The sequence below is a fragment of the Colius striatus genome, chromosome Z (genome assembly GCF_028858725.1).
Source record: "Colius striatus isolate bColStr4 chromosome Z, bColStr4.1.hap1, whole genome shotgun sequence".
Taxonomy (NCBI): domain Eukaryota; kingdom Metazoa; phylum Chordata; class Aves; order Coliiformes; family Coliidae; genus Colius; species Colius striatus.
Window position 1 is genome coordinate 84,102,607 of NC_084790.1, and position 16,797 is coordinate 84,119,403.

Here is a 16,797-nt window from a genome sequence, read left to right on the forward strand (position 1 = left end):
ATGACACAACCTCTCCAGCACAACAGCTGTGCAAGTATCTGTGCAGGTAACTGATGTTAAGACTTTCCAGTGATGTCATGGACTCAGGTCTATGACTTCTTTTGCAGGAAGAAAATAAAAGCTTAATATTGATGTTGATTAGAGAAGAACTCCATGAGGTTCAACAAGGGCAAGTGCAGAGTCTCACACCCTGAGGAGAACAACCCCATGCAGTTCAGGTTGGGGAGTGACTTGCTGGAGAGCAGACAGACACACAGACAGACCTGGGAGTTCTGACTGGGAGCAAACTAACCATGAGCAGCAATGTGCCCTCATGGGCAAGAAGCCAATGGCATCCTGGGAGGCACCAAGAAGAGTGTGGGCAGCAGGTCAAGGGAGGTTCTGCTCCCCCTCTACTCTGCCCTGGTGAGGCCTCATCTGGAGTCCTGTGTCCAGTTCTGGGCTCCTCAGCTCAAGAAGGACAGGGAACTGCTGGAGAAAGGCCAGCATACAGCTATCAAAACGTTGAGGGGACTGGAACATTTCTCTAATGAAGAAAGGCTGCAGGACATGGGGCTGTTGAGCCTGGAGAAGGGAAGGCTGAGGGGTATCTAATCAATGCTGGTAAATGCCTAAAGGGCAGGTGTTGACAAGATGAGGCCAATCTTCTGTGGTGGCCAGTGACAGGACAAGGGGTAATGGACAAAAGCTGAAAACCAAAAAGTTCTGCTCAAACATAAAGAAAAACCACTTTACTGAAGAGCAAAGGCTGCCCAGGGAGAGTGTGGAGGCTCCTTCTCATGAGGCTTCCAAATCCACCTGGACACCTCCCTGTGCCTTCTGATCAAAGGAAACCTTCTTTAGCAGGGGCTTGGGATGTATGAGCTCTAGAGAGCTCTTCCAACCCCTACCATTCTATGATTTTGGGACTGATGTTAGCTCTTTCTGGGAAAGGCACTTGGAGACAAACACAGCTTATTCAGACACTCTTCATTTGAAGGCATGAAAATTCAGTGGCCTGGACCCAGGATTGATTCCTTTCTTTGGAATTCTTTACTTTTTGATCAGCCACTGCCAGCTGATGGATGTCATCATTGCTGAGAGCATCTCTGCAGCTTGAGGGCCCAGCAGACAGAAAATGCTGCTACACTCCAAGCCCCTTTGCTGGGAACAGCATCCATGACATAAGACAACGATAACTGTAGAGTACTCATATTTCTTAACCACCTCAGGAGTCTGCTCCTGAATAATTGGATATTGTGGATTTGACAGAACATGTCAAACCTTAGCAAATCCCAAGCATTAACATCTTGTACTTTATGATTTGGAACAATAAAGCTGAATTAGCTGGAAAGCTTGAAATTGGAATTCCGTGGAAGCCACACCTCTAACATCCAGGCTAGAAAGATCAATTCTGATACTTCAGCTCCTCATCTGTGAAGGGGAAGATTAATCAAATACAGAAGTTACATATCTCAAGTGTCACATATGTCCATCACACAACCCAGGTCTTCCTACTGAGGATTCATCTTCATCATTGCTGTGCACATTCTCAGGATCATGAATGTTAATAGTCAACAAAGATTTGCCTCTGTGGTGCAAAGATGCCAGCCCTTAAAGCCCCTCCACTGATGGAAAATGCTCACCCAAATCATCCAGAATCTCCTAATTCATTTTTATCAGGGGCACTGTGTAAATAAGTTTGGCCATGTGTTTATTCACTTCTCTTGTCCTCCACTTTATCAGTTTCATGTGGAATCTGTTTTTTATTACAAGGCAAAGTTAAAAAATAAACAACATCTAGTTTATGTTGTCAAATGGAAAGGTAAAAAAAACCCCAACAAAATGGCAATGTTTCTTTTCATAGTAACAAAATACAAATGTTGGTTTCTCATCCTTTGACACTGATGCACATAGTTTTCTAAGATTTCTTTCAGGACTGTTGCTTGGTCCAACAACTAGAGACAAATTATAATGATTTAATTGGATGAGGCTTTGGCATATCACTCCAGATTTGGCTATATCCTACTATTTAGATTCCTCCTCAATGGAAGCAATCACTGAATATAAATAAGGAGAGCATCCACGGGGATTTTATGATTACCCTAGAAGTTTCCAAGTGTATCCACAAAGTCTCCTTCTTCCCTTATTGATTTATGAGACGTCAGTATGCAGTGACTGTGCTTTTAGCTGTCTGGCTTCTTTGAGTGTTATTGAGGGGAACTTTTAAGCTTCTCAAAGAGATCTGCTCTCAAAGTGGATTTTGGGAGGCCTGGTCAGCCCCATTGACATCACAGAGTCAGTTGAGAGACCAATCCTAAGCAGACACAGCAATGTTTTAACAGCTGCATAGCTCAAGAGTTTCAGGATTTCCTGTTGTAGTCAGCAAGAACTGAAACAGGAACTTTTCAGCTTTGCAGTACCTTTTGGCTCCCATGAATTGAAGACCAACTCCTTATATGTATTCCTGCTTGTCTTACACATTGAGATGTGCTTTGGTAGAGGTCTTCAAGACCCCACTGGACATGTTTCTATGCGACCTGATCGAGGTTGACCTGCTTCTGCAGAGGGGTTGGACTAGATGATGTCTAAAAGTCCCTTCCAACCCTACCATTTTATGGTTCTAAGAGATGTGTCTGCCTCTCCATAGATGGATAGCTTTTCACTCATCGTGCCTCTACTTCCTTTTTGGTCAAACATAAGGTGCAAACCATGATATTCCCATATCAATGTGTCCAATATTGGCACTGGCCATCCAACTCCCTTCAAAAATGGCTGGAATGCCCCAAATGTCCATGCCTCTTCACTTAAGCTGCTGCTTATGTCATTAAGCCAGTGTTAAGATACTCCAGCTCATCTGTGCAACTCCTTAACCCTTTTCCTGTTGGTGCTGAGTTCATCACACAGCATGGGCAGAGGATTCCCAAAGAGAGGTGGCAAAAGCAAAAAGGAGAGTCCTAGATCTCACGTTGAACAGTGTCCTGTTACATGGGTCACTGCCCACAGGAAGACATTTACCTCTAGATGCTCTTATTTGGCAAACAATCTCACCTCCAAGGTCAAGGTAAGCCTATTCTGAGTGCCCAGAATGTGGCCAGGTTCCAGTAACCTACAGTGTTAGTGTAGCACTGTTTCACTTTCAGATCAGTCTCCAGACCTTTTTTTTTTTCTCCCAATGGGCTAGGCAGAGTCAATACAAAGCTTTCAATACAGCCACCAATACAGATCCTTTTGTTCCAAATATTACCTCAATCAAGTGGAATTTGGATCACTTATCTCATCTGGCAGATATCGAATCCTCAGCTGACTCCACTGTTCAGCTATCCAACATGAAGACTTTGGAAACTGGTGAGTTTCAGCAAGCCAAACAGAACTGATTTGCTATGGACTGCAAACCTATTATTGCTTTTCATGGGCATATACAGGCTCACTAAATGAAATATCAGACGTTAGTTTCTGGGGGGGGGGGGGGGGGGGGAAGCATTCAGAAATTATCATCTAAAGCATAAGACACAGCATAAAATCAGTGTCAAGTTACACAGTGTTGCTGGAAGAACTTACATCCATTTCTCTGTCTAGCAGAAAGAGTTGTTGCTATAAACCCATCCATTCAATGGCCAGAGTAGAAAAATACTCACTCCAAAATGGTTGCTAACATTATTGCAAAGTTGTAAACACTGACAAGAGGAGATCCTCTAGCTAAGAGCATACCAAACTCCCTTAGCTCCACAAGGAAGCAATATCTTAAGGGCAGAATCACAGAATCTCAAGGGCTGGAAGGGATCTTGAAAGCTCATCCAGTGCAACCCCCCTGCCAGAGCAGAACAACCTAGAGTAGGTCACACAGGGACTCATCCAGCTGGGTTGGAATGTCTCCAGAGAAGGAGACTCCACAGCCCATCTGGGCAGCCCCTGCCAGTGCTCCTTCACCTCAACAGGGAAGCAGTTTTTCCTTGTGTTACTTTGGAACCTCTTCTGTTCCAGCTTGTACCTGTTGCCCCTTGTCCTGTCATTGGCCATCACTGAGCACACCCTGGCTCCATCCTCCTGACACCCACCCTTTACATGTATGTAAACATTAACAGAGCGCTTTGGCTGATAAATTCAGGTTTTTCTGGATTCAAGGACATTGTACTGTAAAGCATCATTTGTGGCAGTGATTGCCACAAGAATAATTGAATAGGTGGAACAAGACAGCAAAGCTAGTGAGGAGTCACCAAAGATTTTGGGTAAGGAAGAGGGAAAACAGAAACAAGAGCTGAGCCATGCTGTGAATGTGGGCAGGGGAACAGAGGGAGTGAAAGCTCTAAGATGGCTGCAGACATGAAACAGAAGCACTGGTGTCCTGGAGACAGCCTGTCACTGTATCTCAGCCAGATAGATCTGCTTCCTCTCTGAGCTTATCACATCACATACTATCATACACCACAGCAAATCTCATCTCTTTCATCACTACCTTCTTCCCCAAAGATCCACAGACTCCTACCTCCAGTCTGCACATTCAAAGGGAGCAAGAAGTAAACCCTCCTACACCACAGCAGTGGAAAAAAACAGTAAGATGTTGCCTTCACCCTGAATATAAACTCAAACCAACAAAAACTGAGGGTATGGCTATCAGAGATAACTTTAGAGCCATCCATTTAGCAGGATGTGTTTACCCCAGCAGCAGTAACAGTTGTTTGCACTTCACCACGTTTCCAGTTGGGAATTCACTGATTATTCTCAATATTCACTTAATGTTGATTCATGCAAAGCACCAATCACTCTGGTTCCTCTTGGAGCACTTGAGTGTATGTTCATGTTGGAGTACCTGAAGAGTACCTTGACTTTTATGCAAAATACTTGGATGTTTTTAAAGGTCTGTGGTGTTACAGGTTATGTTTACCAAGGTGATGCTCTGTGCACAAGAACACACCAGTTAAATACTTAGTATGGCCACAGTTTTATCAGGACCATTCTTCACCCACAGCGAAAGTGGGCCTTTGAAATCAGTGCTTGTTTGTTTTTATCAAGCCACAACTTGGGCAAAAATCTCTTGTTATACACAAAATGAGTCAAATTCTTCTCTTGTTCACTCTGGGAGAAATCCTGACTAACTCATCTGACTTGAGCACAATGACTTTGGAATCATATTGGCAAAAGCTGTGACCAGATTTGGGCTTCACACACTATGAGAAATTGTTTGCTCTTTATGTGCTTTAGCAAAAGCAGCTTTTCAGTCCAGCATGGATGCCAAATTAATTATTCAAAGCAAAACAGAATGATTTTTTTCCGTGAATGTTTGGACTGGCTGTACAGCGTTTCATATTTTATACAAAGAATTGAACAATTAATAATATCTTGCATTTTGAGATGCTTCATGGACAGGAATTAGGAAGTTTCCTGTAAACTTACCACTCATACACACAAATAGCATAATCTTGAGCTCTGAAATACCATTCATCTGTTTAAAATACAAATCCAAAGCTGAATACCGCCCTGACTGTTCCCACAGGCAGAGTAGCTGAGGACTGGAGTTTGCTTTAGTTCACCAGCTATTGCAAAAAACAACATTTTCTTCTCATCCACGATAGGAAGCCAAACACAATTAATCCAGTGCTCCAACAATCACTTAAAAGTACTTCTGTCTTAGCAGCATCAGAAAAAAACAAGTCTCAGTTCTTTGCTGGAACAGCAAAGTAAAATCAGCTTAGCAATCGACATCTTTGTTATTAAAGTTTAAACTGCACTGGAGGAAAACACTGTGCCTCAGGGGAGAGAAACTTTGGGAGACAAACCTGTTCCATTTCTCTCATTGTGTTTTGGACACAGGGAGGTCCTCTCAGGACACAGGGTATCTATGAATCTGTGAGTTTGTTTATAACTGTGAACAAGAATGTCAGAGATTACTGTCCAAGTTCAGCAAGATCTCAACTGGCTTGAGAGTTGGGCAGAGAGGAACCTCATGAGGTTCAACAAGGACAAGTGCAGAGTCCTGCACCTGGGAAGGAACAACCTCATGAACCAGGACAGGCCGGGGAGTGACCTCCTGCAGAGCAGCTCTGCAGAGTGACCTGGGAGTGCTGGTTGACAGCAAAGTAAACATGAGCCAGCAACATGCCCTCGTGGCCAAGAAGGTCAAAGGCATCCTGGGGAGCATCAAAAAGCATTGGCAGCAAGTGAAGGGAGGTTCTCCTACTTCTCTACTCTGCCCTGGTGAGGACACATTTGGAATCCTGTGTCGCTTTTTGGGCTTCCCAGCTCAAGAGAGACCGAGATCTGCTGGAGAGAGGTGAGTTCAGGGCCACCAAGTTGATCAGGGGACTGGAACATCCCTCTGACAAAGAAAGGCTGCAGGATTGGGGGTTGTTTATCCTGGAGAAGAGCCAAGACAGTCTTTATCAATGTTGACAAAAATCTAAAAGATGTGTGTTGAGAGGATGGGGTCAGTCTTTTTTCTGTGGCCAGTGACAGGACAAGGAGTAACAGGCAGAAGCTGGAACACGGGCACTGCCACTGGCACAGGAGGAGAAACTCCTTTGGTGCTGAGATGAGGGAGCCCTGGCCCAGGCTGCCCAGGGAGGGTGTGGAAGCTCCTTCTTGGGAGGTTTCCAAACCCATCTGGACACATTCCTGTGCCCCCTGATTGAGGGGAACCTGCTTGAGCAGGGGGTTGGGCTGGATGAGCTCTGCAGGGCCCTTCCAACCCCCATCAATTCGTGATTGTCAATCAGAAGCATATATTGCAGCCCGAGTAAAACATGATGCTGATTTTATCTGCAACACTGAGGAAAATCTGTGGTAGAACAACATGGCTACAGAATGTAACAGGAAGCAATTTCCTGCTGTCATGTCACCAGACTCAAGCAAGAGCCCCATTTTCTTCTATTCATCTAAGCAGCAGGACAACCAAGACAGAGGAGTGTCACCCTCCTTGCTGCCAGCCATGAACCTCATGACTACCCAGCTAGGAGCAAGAGCAATTTCACCAAAGATCATTTTTTGCTGACTCTCCAGCAAACTTGGGCTGCAGGTGTTGGATGCTGGATGTTCCAGACTTGAGCAAAGCGAGACATTTCTCACACTTTGTTTCTGGGGAATGGCTGAGTTGTTTTTGCAGGGAAAAAAAACATACCAAAACCAACATGTTGCAGAACATCTCAGCCTGAGGCAGTAAATCTGGCAAGGAAATGTTCAGGAGTCAACATCTGGCAAAGTCACCAGCACGCAAGGATGAGATGATGAGGTAAGCAGGCAAGAGCGCATCTGGCCTCCACAATGTAGTAGTTTGTTACAGACAGATGCTGCTACCCAACTAGCACCTTATAAATTATTTAAGCAAAAAAGCCCAAACAAATATGAATGGATAGAAACTATGACCTCCCCACCTCCTGCGTCTTCCTTCTTTGCAAATATCTCCGGATTCATATTTGTAGCTCATAGAACAAGTCTAACAGAGATACTGCTATGATGGAGACATTGATAAAATGGAGGACATCAAACTGATGTGGAAAAATACAGCAGATCTCAATAACAGCAAATGAAATGCCAAAGAGACCGAGCGTTTCTAATAGCCAGATCTGATTACAGCAATGATGACTGACTGCTTTGTGATACATATCCAGTGAGCCTTGAAATGCACATAAATCCATCAACAAAAGCCACAATTATTATTTTCAGGCAGTTTTTAAGTCTTGCCACTCAGGTATATGTGGCATTATGTTGTTGCAGAGCAGTCTCCAGCAGGAAGAAAAATCAAAGGCAGAAGAAAAAACCCCTCTGAAAATGCCTGGGGAAATATCTGCCCCTGTAAAGCACTGAGAATAAACAAACCTGCGATGGAGGAGCAATGCTTAACCGTGAGGTCTTAACCAAACAAAGAACATGTTATGAGCTTATCTGGAAGTAACATCCTGGTCACATCCTCAATAGCTGACACAGGAACCTTCAGTAAATCACAGCAGCCCAGCAGAAGTCAGAGGCTCTTGACACCAACCCTACAGCAAACCTCGGCTTTTCTGAGACTCTAGTGGATAAACAACCTCATCTGAGTGGCCTGAAACTGTGGGGAGTGACCTAAACTGCAATTAAAAAATGATTTGTCCTGGTTCTCACTCCATGCTTGGTCCCTTGGTACAATTTTCTGCCCAGGCTTTCCATCCTGATGGAGGTAATTCTGCTGTTTTAACAGCACGGTATTCAGACACTTGTCCAAATACCTAGAGACACGATGAACAGCTTCATGGAGAGCCAGGAAAAAGTGTATTTAATGAAATATAAAGGGGAACAAAACTAAAAATCCTTAAAATAGCAATACAGCCTTGAAAGTGGGAATTTGATGCACCAGTGGAGGAAAAAGCTGTACCTTCAAGCAAAAACAGTCCCTCAGTTTTCTTTCTGCAATGAGAGAAAGAAAAAGTATCCAGGTGAATGTTGGATTTTCTAAAAACACAGGAATCTCAGTTAGCTTCTTAAAAAAGAAAGAAAAAAAAGGAACATTAAAAGAAGTGAAAAGGAACAATGAAAGGAAAAAGGGGGGAAAAAGATAAAACAGAGGAAAAAAAACAGATTAAAAGGAAAAAAAAAAGAGAAAAAGAAAAACCCTACCACTTCTTCCTGAATTGTTCCAATGTGGTCAAGTTCTAGTCTTTCATCCTCTAAAGGCCACCTTCCTCAGAGAGGACACCTTGCACTACACCTTGGATGTTGCAGATCATTAAATCCTGGCTGCTTGGACACGTGTGTTGGGGAGAACACATCTAGAATTGACTACATTAACCTGCATTTAACATCTGCTTGTCAGGGAAATCTCATTCACTTTCTCTTCAGGAACTCTCGTATTTCATTTTGAAGTTCAAAAACCAAACAGCCTAAAACAGTCACCACAGACAATCAGGGATGCAAAACTGAACTTGCCATTCTGCTCTGTATTTTGGGCATGAGGGGAGCGGCAATGCTGGAAAACTGCATCCCTTGTGTGTGTGGGTTTAGCAGGCACCAGCCAGCACATCAGCTCCGTGTGTGTTTGGCAGCCTGGTGCCTGCAGCTGTTCCTCAGTGCTGTTTTTGGTGCTGCCAGCTGGGCTGAGCCATCCCAAATGGATCCTGTGTGCGTAACAAGGATGTCTTCTGCATATGGTTGGGGCTGCTGGGTCCTGCCTCTGGGAGAGGTGGGGGGAACACAAGTGCCCACCCCCCAAGCACTCTGCCTGCACTTGCTGAGCACATGCCTGTCAAATGACAGGAGGCATCTGCAAGGGTCTAAATCTTCAGTTAACAGAGAGGGCTTGTTCTGAAAGGTCTATTTGCACCCATCTGCTTTACAGTACTGATTTTCCACACCAATTACTAGCAGCAGCCCTGCTGCAGGTCAGTGGCCCCTGAGATCCAAGATGAAGAGCCACTGTGGTTCCTCATCAAAAGGCCTCATCCACAGCATTTTAACTACTCATTTCCAACTTGTAAGATCCCGTTTCCTCGGGACCCCTCCAGGCAAATTTAACTCTCCATGTGGGGCCACACAGGTGTGTAGTTGGGGGGTGTCTCACAGCCAAGACCAAAGATTTTTTGGTGCCTACCAAAAATCAAAATGAAAACATCAACGAATGCTCCTGCAACTTCACCAACACTTGAAGATCACAATTAGTTTTAGCATTGACTTATTCTGTCACACAAGCTGATAGTTCTTAGGTACACTTGTCTAACACTCTAAAAATGACCTAAGCTTGTTAAAATCCATGTTCCACATGGCCATGTATAGCCAAGATGGCAGCAGCCTCGATCCACCTCACCTCCAAGGCAAGTGCAGCAGCAACTTGTCTCCATAGCATGCTTCGTGTGTCCCCCTGGATCACTAGACACTACATTGCCATGGTACAGAACTCCTCTCTGAAAGCTTTCTGCCTAAATCCAAGGCTCATTGTAACAGCAAGGAGGGAAAAAAAAAAAAAAAGAGAATAAACACGTCTTTTAAAGAGAAGTCCTTGTTCCTTCCACTCTGGAACGTTAATCAAAACCCGGCTTGGGGAACATCAGTGGGTGCAAGATGTGAATAAGGCAATTGTGCAACTGATGATCACCTGCCATAAAAGTACACTATACATCTCTCAGCAATTGCTGCTAAATTATGTTAAACATAACTTTGCAATAAACCTGGAGTGCCCTGAATGCTTTGTGTAACCTTCCACTGCAGATGTTAAAGGAACATTATGTGATACATGTAACGCTACAAAGTGGAAGGGGCACATCAAAAGATGTGAGGAGGGGCTTGTGTATCTTCACGAATCACCACTGGCCATTCCCCTCCCCTCATTACCATTTGAGATAAGATGTTGATAAAAATATGCATTTTTAAAGTAATTGGCTTCATTTTATGATTATGGGTACTTCCAAGATTCATCTTCACCCTTTGTACAACATGAACAAAACAACAGTGTTTCATACCAAATGCTCAGAGCCTGGAGGAGATGACTGTAGCTTCCATGAGCCAGCACTGTGCCCAGGTGGCCAAGAAAGCCAAGGGTACCCAGAAATGGTGTGTTCAGCAGTGATTGTGCCCCTGTGCTGGGCCCTGGGGAGGCTGCAGCTCCAGGGCTGTGCTCAGTGCTGGGCCCATCACTCACTGCCACAGGGACACTGAGGGGCTGCAGCGTGGCCAGAGCCAGGCACAGAGCTGGGGAAGGGCTGAAGCACAAGGGGCTGGGGAGGGGCTGAGGAATGGGGCTGTTGAGCCTGGAGAAGAGGAGCCTGAGGGGCGACAGCAGCACTCTCTGACAGAGGGTGTAGTGAGGTGGGTATTGGTCAAGAATAGCACACGACAAGAGTTTTTCAGGACAGCACAGCCTCAAGTAGTGCCAGGGGGGTTAGATTGGAGATGAGGAAGAAATTTGTTCCCTTCAGAGTTGGTGGACATTGTCCCAGGCTACCCAGAGAGATGGTGAAGTCCCTGTCCCTGAAGATATTGCCAAGTCACGTAGCTGAAGTACTGAGGGACAAGGGCTAGGATGGGCTTGGCAGTGTGAGATGAGCAGTTGGACTTGATGATATTAATAGTCCTTCCCAATCAAAATTATTCTATGATTCTATGAAAACACTGCATCTCCTGGGAGATCACAGAATCACAGAATTGTAGGGCTGGAAGAGACCTTTAGAGATCATCTAGTCCAACCCCCCTGCCAAAGCATGTTCACCTAGATTTGCTCCCTCACATGGGGGTAAAAGTTTCCCATGGACACCTATGGTGTCTTTATCATCAGGAATCACCCAAGCTCTCCTAGCCTTTTACTGTCAAAGCCATCTACTGACACAACCATTTAAGAGGCCATTTGTATGGAAGTTCCTTATCCTACATCCTCTCTGAAACAGTCCTGGGAACTTTGACTCTGGAAATGGTGTACAAGTGAGCAAACTGCAGTAGGTCTGACTACACGCTACAGTAAAACTTCCAAGAGACAAGGAAAACCCAGTAGAGGATTTGTTTCTCTTTCAAGATACTCACTTGTTAATAATCAGATCTGAAGGTCAGGGGAAAATAAAAAAGGCGGAGGGTGGAGAAAAGAAAAAAGGAGGATTTAATCATCAATAGGAACCAAAAAAGAGTGATATTTCTTTTGGTGAGCTATAGCTATGCAAAGTGAGAAGCCTTGAGACCTTTGGAGTCAGCAGCATTTCACTGTGACACAGTACAGGAGGATCTGCCACAGCCCGTAGGTGTCTCCGGGCTGGAGTCACGGAGCCAGCAGCTACCAGCTCAGCCAGAGGGAAGACTCAGTTAAAGGCATAAAAGCAAATTTGGAGAAGGAAACATTTTCTTTCTTTCTACCAAGCCCGAGATATCCATGGCTTCAGTAGAATTGACTCTGAAAACAGAGTAACATTTGGTCCCTTCCTTCATGAATCATAGAACCATAGAATGGTAGGGCTTGGAAGAGACCTTTAGAGATCTTCCAGTCCGACCCCACTGCAGAAGCAGGTCCACTTAGATCAAGTCACACAAGAACGTGTCCAGGTGTGTCTTGAAGACGTCCAAGGAAGGAGACTCCACACCCTCCCTGGGCAGCCTGGGCCAGGGCTCCCTCACCTGAACAGTGAAACAGTTTTTTCTTATGTTTCAATGGAACATTTTGTGTTCCAGCTTCATCCCATCACCCCTATCCTATTGCTAGCCAATATAGAAAAAAAGGGATGTCCCAACCTCCTGATACTCACCATTTAGATATTTATAAATGTTAATAAGATCCCCCCTCAGTCTCCTCCAGACTAAACAGCCCCAGTTCCTGCAGCCTTTCGTCGTATGAAAGATGTTCTGGTCCCCTGATCATCTTGGTGACCCTGATGTGGCCTCTCTCCAGCAGTTCCCTGTCGCTCTTGAGCTGAGGACCCCAGAGCTGGACACAGGACTCCAGATGAGGTTTCACCAGGGCAGAGTGGAGGGGGAGCAGAACCTCCCTTGACCTGCTGCCCACACTCTTTTTGATGCTCCCCAGGATGCCATTGGCTTCTCGGCCACGAGGGCACATTGCTGGCTCATGGTTAGTTTATTGTCAACCAGCACTCCCAGGTCTCTCTCTGCAGAGCTGAGAGAGAGCTGGATGTCTTACCCCAAATCTGACCAGGAGGATAAATGACTGCACCAGTTTCCCTCTCCCGTATCACTGACAAGATTCAAGGTACCAATAGAACGATATGGAGAAAGAAAGAGATGGAGTTCCTACAAAGGGATGGCTTCAGGTTTCGGATGTCCACTCTGAATCTTAGGTAGCTGATGCCTCTAGAACACTGATGGTTGAGGTTGCCAGGATGCTGTGTGAACAGTCTCTGGACATCTACTGCACTTTAAACATAACGATTACGCTTACATTACACCGTGTGCCCTGTTTGCACTGTTAGTGGTAATTCAAGATCATAGAATCATAGAATTGTTTGGGTCAGAAGAGATCATTAAAGATGTCCAACCCCCCTGCCCCATGGACAGGGACACTTTCCACTAGCCCAGGTTGTTCCAAGCCTCGTCCAACCTGCCCTTGGACACTTCCAGTAATGGGGCAACCACAGCCTCTCTGGGCAGCATGGGGCTAGACCTCACCACTCCATCCTACATTTCTTCCTTATGTCTAATCTAAACCTCTTTTCAGTTTAAAACCATTGCCTCTTGTCCTGTCATAGCCCTTGACAAAAGTTCTCTCTCCATCTTAAGTAAGCTGCCTGAAAGGCTCCAGTAAGGTTTCCCCAGACTCATCTGTACTGTAGAAGCAATTTTGCAGATACTTATTAATAAGTAACTAATCTCATTAACACCAGGATCACAGGAATGGACAACAGCTGCAATTTAGTTAAAAATGCCTGCTATCTCTGGTATAATTTTCTCAGATATACTATCACCCAACCACTTGATATCTTTTGTTTTCCTGTCCCCAGGAGCTGGATTTACCTTGTTCTTCAGTCATCGATCGAATGTGATGGGGGGGGAATCCCTTCTCCTGCTTGCTAATACAATAAGATAAAGAGGATGTCAGATGACACAGGCACCACTGACTTTCTGCTTATAAAAGATTTACAACATCTCTCTTTTCTTTTTACAGCAAAAGTAATCACAGCTTGCTGGCTGAAATGTTTCTCTGCTTAATATGCACCAGTACCAGAGCCAAACCCAAAGCTTCTGGGAGGCATTTTGCAGAGGTTACATGGTTCTTAAGAGTCTGACTAATAACAGTGACTTCAGTGGTCCTTTGGAAGAAAAGCAGTAGTGGCCTCTGACTAAATCACACCAAAAAATCTGCTGCTTTGACTTAAAATAGAAAGGGCAGCAGCACAATGTATGACAGAGGGAATAGCTGAAAATCAAGCAAGAGGATACGACAGTTAGAGTTTGCTCTTAAGCTTTTGCTGTTTTGTGCCAAATGGCTCAGGAACAGGTTTTCACTGGTGGAAAACCTCAGTGGTTCATTGATTGTGTATCCTTCCCCTCTCCCTTGACTTCCGTTTCTTGCTTCATGTATATGTGGATTTGTCTCCATAAATATCTGGAAATTGAGAATGCAAAATTCTGAGATACAGCTCAAGGAGGAGAGTTCACAATCCAAGGGAGCAGCCAGTGGTTCCCACTTGGGACTTTTGGCTATATGACAAGTTTTGGGAGGTCCTGGGTTTGTCATGATAGTAAACACTGCAGTTTTTGGACCAAGTTTTAAAAGTTTCTGATGGGGACTGTAAGAATCAAGTCCCTGCTTAATTCATTCCTCAATGTTTCAGCCATAGAGAAATGAAGCAGAACAAAATCCATTTGCTGGATCTTTCCTTTTTCAAGAAGGCAACTTATTCTTCTTCTGCTATTAAAACACCAGGGTACGAGGGGAGACAAACTCTCTTTCCCTGAAGAGCCATCACAAATGAAATAGGTTATATGCCTAAACACAGTGTATATGGGACGGCCTTGCTTCTCCTCTGCATCAGAGCAATGGAATCCTTTCTCCTTCCCCAGTACACTCATATGGCACCATTACAGGACTCATCAGTTGTAGTTAACCTAAAGCCACACCACAAGCATGAGGTGCTTTACCACACTCCTTATGCACCCTTGGTTCTCCAAATTGCACATGCAAGACACGTTATCAATCTAATTAACTGATGGGGAAAACACAGTGCTGAGAGGTCAAGTGTCTTGCCCCAGCTGTGCCCAGGTCCAGTTGCACAAGTAACAGCTGACTGGTGTCACCCCTCAGCAGCCCCTTACCTCTTTGCTGCCCACTTCTCTGATAAGGAGATAACCTCACTGAGCTTGGGAACGTCTTCCTATCTATCAATGTCTTTTTTTAACCATGCAGGTTTTCTGGGGAGAGGTGACAGGGATTACTAGCTGCCACCCAGCAGGTAAAAACGTCTTTTTCCACAAGCTGTTCAGATGATGCTGGTCTGGTGGCTGAAATCCTTCTCTAGACCATGCTTGTGTAAAGAAACTTGCCCTCATCTGATTGATTTCACAGTGAGCTACAACTTTGATTGGCATCATCCAAACCTTAAACTTTAAACCTTGATACATCATCCAAATCTTAAGCTGCTGCACAGTTCACCTTGTGCATGTATAACATGGGTGGACTATTTATTGTACCCACACAGCATTAAAATCTAGAGACAAACAATAATATTTCCTCAGCCTACTCGGTTACTCACAGCAGTCAGTGCACTGGACTTGCTGCTACTAGTTCCAATCTAAGTGATCCACTGCTTCCTCACCCAACTCCTTGGGCAAGACTGTGCATCTTTGCTATACATCCTGCTTACACAAAGGGAGTCACCATAGAATACCAGGTTGGAAGCGACCTCAAGGATCAGCTGGTCCAAACTTTCTTGGCAAAAGCATGGTCAAGACCTGATGGCCCAGCACCCTGTTCAGCTGAATCTTTGAAATGCCTGATATTGGGGAATCCAGCACTTCCCTGAGGCTGATTTTTCTCATTGTGAAAAAACCTGACTTCCCAGTCCTTTGATGGTCTTTGTGGCCCCTCTCTGGACCCTCTCCAGACTGTCCACAACTGATGATTGCAGCTTCTGAATGACATCACAATGCAATTATTAATTGGGAGGATGTAATTACAGCAGTACCATGCACAGGGACAGCAAAATGACTTCATGAACTGCACAGCCAATACAGACACAACCTCTCAGTACCACCTAACATAATAAAACTCCTTGTTTAATCAGAAATACTCCCCACACAGGAAAGACAAGTGCCTGCACCCCCAGGAAGGGTCCCAGGATGAAAATTGGCAGGGTCAACCACACAACTCCTGCTCAAGAGGTAAGGTGAGAAACAATGGAGCTGACCTTTTTTTTTGTTGTACTCATCTTCTGTAGCATTGGGGGAGTCAGAATGATAGTCCCGAAGCTCCTGCTCATACATCTCCAAAAAGTTGTCATCTATCTTTCCTTTCTTGGATTTGTCACCTTTCTTCTTCTTTTTTTCTTTGCTTTTTTTGCCTTTTTTCTTCTTTTTCTTTCTGCGCTCGTAGTCATCCTCATCGTCACTGCTGTAATCTCTGTGCTTGGCTTTTTTCTTTTTCTTTTTCTTCACTTCCCCATTGATCTCAGAGTCTTCAGGCTTCGATTTCTTTTTGCTTTTTTTCTCCTGGTTTTCATCTTCCCTATCTTCATCAACTACCTCTTCCACTACTTCTTCCGCTACCTCTTCCACTACTTCTTCCACTACCTCCTCTTCCTCTTCCTCCTCCTCCTCCTCCTCTTCTATTTTGTTCATCTTGGCCTTTTCTTTCATGTCATTGTTTTTTCACCCCTACACCTTAAACAACACTCTACAATTGCCTGAACCTCACTTCTGTCACGTACCTTGACTCCTGTACCGGTTACTGAAGCCCTTTAGTCCTTCTCTCCCAGCCTAGAGCTGGGCTGTCCTTGTTTCACTGTGCCCTACACCTGCTCAGTGAAGGTATGTCCTGGAGTCCCCTCTCTTTGCTAGCCCATGAGTGCTCACAGCTCACCTTCTTCTGACTTTCTCTGCCTTCCTTCACCTCCTTGACTAGTGTAGCTTCCTCTCTCTTTTGTCTCTCCCGATCTTCGAGTTTTCTCCTTTTCGTTATTATTATTTATTCATTGGGCTGTGCTGAGAACTTCCTCCTTTTTTTTCAGAGCTGCCTCAGCCTCCGCTCAGGGTCAGTTGACAATCTGGGTCTACGGTATCAGGATGTGCCAATCAAGGTTGTAGCTCCCTGGAAAATCAGTCAGACACGGGCACGTGGTCAAGTGACTTCTTGTCCTTCATGCACCAGCTTAGGACAGCGAAAAAGAAGCATTTCTCCTCCTCATGATATGTACCAGCTTCAGAAAC

At 44.8% G+C, this 16,797-nt stretch overlaps 1 protein-coding gene across 1 annotated transcript in view; it reads right to left on the reverse strand.

Moving 5' to 3' along the window:
• The window catches only part of LOXHD1 (lipoxygenase homology PLAT domains 1), a 153,605-nt gene extending 137,396 nt beyond the window's left edge, over window positions 1-16,209 (reverse strand). The window contains exon 1 of the mRNA XM_062018863.1: window positions 15,933-16,209. Within this exon, the coding sequence (XP_061874847.1) occupies window positions 15,933-16,209 (277 nt within the window). The remainder of the gene's footprint in view (window positions 1-15,932) is intronic.
• Window positions 16,210-16,797: the final 588 nt, after the last annotated feature.